Source organism: Oryzias melastigma, linkage group LG11 (genome assembly GCF_002922805.2).
Source record: "Oryzias melastigma strain HK-1 linkage group LG11, ASM292280v2, whole genome shotgun sequence".
NCBI classification, from domain to species: Eukaryota; Metazoa; Chordata; class Actinopteri; order Beloniformes; family Adrianichthyidae; genus Oryzias; species Oryzias melastigma.
Window position 1 is genome coordinate 24,613,791 of NC_050522.1, and position 4,732 is coordinate 24,618,522.

At 34.2% G+C, this 4,732-nt stretch overlaps 1 protein-coding gene across 2 annotated transcripts in view; it reads right to left on the reverse strand.

The window, feature by feature from the left end:
- Window positions 1-202: 202 nt before the first annotated feature.
- Window positions 203-4,732, reverse strand: part of med30 (mediator complex subunit 30) — a 52,438-nt gene continuing 47,908 nt past the window's right edge. For both annotated transcript variants that reach the window (XM_024298267.2, XM_024298266.2), the window contains exon 4: window positions 203-696. In XM_024298267.2, the coding sequence (XP_024154035.2) occupies window positions 601-696 (96 nt within the window). In that variant the 3' untranslated portion in view covers window positions 203-600. The remainder of the gene's footprint in view (window positions 697-4,732) is intronic.

Genomic DNA, 4,732 nt, shown 5'->3' on the forward strand with positions numbered 1-4,732 from the left:
ACGGTGGTGTTCAAACCCGGCAGGTGGGCCGCCAGCAGGTACTTCGAAACCGGCTGCAGATTATCGGGGATAACGCTGAAATGATCACGTTTACGGAGGACGAGTCGCCGCCATCTGCACGTCAGACGCTGTTTAAACTGGATTTACTGGCGTTTTAAAACCTGAATGTGTTTTTATGATGCAAAAAGAATCAGAGAAACAACAGTTTTGTTGTGGTTTTTAATTATGAGAAAATATAGGCAGAACTGGTAAAGGAAGCGTCAAGTTTTAGCCAATCAGAGCGCAGGATGATAGAAGATTCAGAAGCAGAACTTGATGTTTTAATAAAATAATGATGTTTCTCTACATTAAGATCGTACCTGCAGCTAGATTAAGCCTTAATAATATATATATATTTATCAATCTTCAGAATCGTTGATTGAAATGTAGAACATGGAGGTAGCAGCTTCCTCCTCGCCGCGGCGAGCTCCTCTCGTCTTCATTTGTAACATTTGCTCGTGGCGAAGCGGCCGAACATTCGCTAACTCGGGTAAAGTGCGGCCCCGGCCGGCGCGCGGCGACTGAAACCTTGTGTGTTTGGGGGCGGGGCTTCAGGGCGGCTCAGCTGCGGACTGCCAGCATGGAGTTGATCTCCCAGATGAGGTTTCGGAGCTGATCCATGATCTGCTTCAGCTGCTGGTTCTTCTGCTTCAGTTTCTGCAGGAGAAGGAAAAACCGCCGTCAAATCGGGATCAAGAGGAGGAACGAGAGCGTCCATTTCAGGACAAAACTCCATATTTGAACACTTAAAAATTAAACATTGGGGGGAAAAAATATTTGAAGAAACACTGAGAACTTAAAAAAACAAATATTTCAATTCAACGGCAAAAATAAAAATGCTGAATTGAAACTAAACTCATTTAAGATAAAAAATAGTAACTCTTAGTGGGGGGTTGGTAAGAACAATACGATATATATCGCGATATTTATGCACCAGAACAATTTTTCACGCTTGACTAAGAAAAACACAATATAGTACATGTTTCACACAATTTGGTTCTCCTGAGATCTTGTTGTTCTGGTTCGTTGTAGATCGACTCAAAGTGTGCAGTGCTGCCAACTAGTGGTCGGGGGTTACAGTGAAAAAAATTAAGTAAGACGCTCACAAATAGTACGCTTAATTAAGTTTAAGTTGAATTAATTTATATAGCTTCTTTAAATGACCTCGGTCAAACAAGTGCTGTAAATTAAAAGTTCAAAGAACAATGAAAACAACAGCTAAAATATTAAAAACAACCAGGACATTTGCATTTCCTGCAGAAATAAATGTCATTGCAAAAGGTGGATGCTTTAATTGAGCAGCATAAGCTGAAATTGTTTAAAAGAAAAAAGGTTGAATAAATTGCTGATGCTTATTTGCATATTTTTTTTAAAGCTATAAGTGTAAACATAAAGAAGTAAACAAAAAAAACTCAGTTAACGCCTAATTAACCAAAACAGCTAGGATAATGCTAAATTATTAGCTAATGGCTAAATTAGCTTAAAAACCTTGGTAGATGCCAATTTAACTAACAACATCTAGCATGTTGCTAATACATTAGATAAACTCTAAATTACCTTAAAAAGATCAGTAGATGGAAAATTAGCTAAAACAGCTAGCATATTGTTGATACGTTAGCTAAAACACAAATTACCATTAAAATCCTTGGCAGATCCCAATTTAACGAAAAAAGCTAGCATGTGGCTATAATATTAGCTTAACTCAAAAGTAATCCAAAAAACCTCAGTAGACGCCAACTTAGCAAAAAAAGCTAGCACGTTGCCATAATATTAGCTTAACTCAAAAGTAGTTTAAAAAATTTCAGTAGATGCCAAATTAGCCAAAACAGCTAGCATATTGCTGATACGTTAGCTAAAACCCAAATTAGCATTAAAATCCTTGGCAGATGGCAATTTAACGAAAAAAGCTAGCATGTGGCTAAAATATTAGCTTAACTCAAAAGTAATCCAAAAAACCTCAGTAGACGCCAACTTAGCAAAAAAAGCTAGCATGTGGCTATAATATTAGCTTAACTCCAAAGTAGTTAAAAAAAACCACAGTAGACGCCAAATTAGCCAAAAATAAGTTAGCATGTTGCTAAAACACTAGCTTAACTCCAAATTAACCTAAAAAAATTCCAAATAAACTTCATGTCAAATTAGCCAAAACAAATAGCATGTTAGCTAAAAGCCAAATTAGCTTGAACAACCTTGGTAGGTGTCAATTTAGCTAAAAACACCTAGCATGTTGCTAAAATATCAGCTAAGAACCAAGAAGCTTTGGGTTTAATACCAAATTAGCAGAAAAAATGAATAATAGCTGAGTTAGCTAAAACAGCTAGCATATTGCTAAATATTAGCAAAGTTCAAAAGTATCTTATACATTTTTTTCTCTTCTTTCTCAGAATTTTGTGAATAAAGTCTGACTTTTTTAGGAATTCTGTCAGAATTGCTGGAATAAATGTAAAAATAAATGATAGAATTCTAATGGCGACTTTTTTAAATGTTAACTTCAGAAATCTTTAAAGTCAGAAATGTTTTTTCTCGTGGTTTTATTTGCCCCCTTGAGTGTCTCAATCGTTTAAACTCATTTAAAACTGAGCAACAGACTGTAAATATAATGATTATAATGATTCCAATATGTGCAGCATCAGCTTTCCATAAGGCGTCTTAGACTCTAAACTCTTCCACATTTCTCATTTTTGCGTACATTCTTGCTTTTATTTCAGGTTTTTTTCATTAAATAAAATAAAAACATCAGAAAAGAGAATTTTGTTTTTAGACATTTTAGATCAACGTGTAGCTGGAAAACCTTAATCAGAAACGCGCCAACGCCACATTAGAGAGAGGTCATAAAGGGAGTTCTACTGCCTTCAGTGCAGATGATGCGCCTGATGCAACTGCATCCAGAAAGGCTGATTCAGCAGAATCCAGTCCAAAGACGGGCGTGAAAAACCACAAGTGTTTGTTTACAGTGTAAACAACATTTCTGAGGTTTAAGTTGGTTTAAGGAGAAATGGATCGCTGGTTTCCCATAAACAGGAACAGCTGCAGAAGTCACAGATGGAACTTTATTACCTTCAAAATCATCTCTTTATTTAACTACACATGGACAAGTGTTAGCAAACGGTGTTAGCAGCTGTACATTAATAGCCTTTAAATCTGTAAATCTAACTTTTTTTTTTCTTTTTGCTAATAAAATTCAAAGTTCTTACTTATGTTTTTGTGTTCCAATCCTAAACAGTAGCACTGCAGTTGTGGATGTTCCTGTACAAAAATAAACTAGCAGGATGCTAACACTATTAGCAGGATGCTAATGCATAAGAACTGATAACTTTTTATTTACTTTGTTTTTTTTAACTTTGCTAATAATATCTAGGCTAAAAACTTCTTTATGATTTGAGATAATATTTTCCTAAGTGGAAGTTGTGCAGTGGTGAATATTATTGCACAAAAAAGAATTAGCACGTCGCTAACACTATTAGCATGATGCTAATACACAAGAACTTGGAAACAATTAAAAAAATATTTTTTTTAACTTTGCTAATAGTATCAATACTGAAACAATTGAGGCAAATTTTATGGTGAGTGGAAGCTGTGCAGTGGTGAAAATTAATGCACAAAAAACGATTAGCACATCGCTAACACCATTGGCCGAAGCTAATGCACAAGAACTAAGCAACTTTTTTTTTCAAATTATTTTTTTTTTAATCTTCTTGTTTTATCTTAGCTACTAACATTAAGGCAAAAAACTTCCTTACAGTTTGAGACAATATTACCCTGAGTGGAAGCTTTGCTGTGGTGAACCTACTTAATGCTAACACTATTAGCATAATGCTAATGCAAAAAAACTAAGAAAAAAAACAAAAGAAACCCTTCTTTTATTACTATCAAGGCTAAAAAAATAATTTTGATTTGAAACTAGTTTATGCTAACTGGAAGCAGTTCAGTAGTGGAGGTTAATGATTAGCAAGAAGCTAACATTAATAGCTAGATGCTAATACACAAGAACAAGGAATCTATTTTTTATTACTTTTTTTAGCTTTTCTAATAATATCAAGGTTGAAAACTTACGATTTGAAACAATATTTTCCAAAATTGAAGCTGAGCAGTGATGAAGATTAATGCACAGAAACGATTCATTGGATGCTAACACTATTAGCAGGATGCTAATGCACAAAATCTGGGAAAAAACAACAAAAAAACACATTTTTAGCTTTGCAAATACAATCAAGGCTAAAAACATACTTGTGATTTAAACTCTTTTATGCTAATCGCAAGCAGTTGAGTGGTGGAGATTAATGCACATGAAAAGATTAGCACGATGCTAATGCACAAAAGCTAGGAAACATCGTTTTTTATTCCTTTTTTTTACTTTGCAAATTATATTAAAGCTGAAAACTATCTTACAATTTGATATTATAATTTCCTGAGTGGAAGGTGTGCAGTGGTGGAGATTAATGCGGTTATTTAGTGACCCGATGTTATCTTTCAGTCATTTCTAACTTGTAGAATTTTGACAAAATATATTTTTTATGGAGAGTAAAATATTGAAAGTTATTTAAGGTTTAAGGTGACTAATCCTGGAATAATATTACTGCCTTTTTATTATTCATAATTATGTTAAAAAGCTAGCATTCTGCATTCTGCTAGCTTTTTGAACTATTTAGACATTTACTAAGATTTTTTAGGCTATTTTGAAGCTTAGCTAATA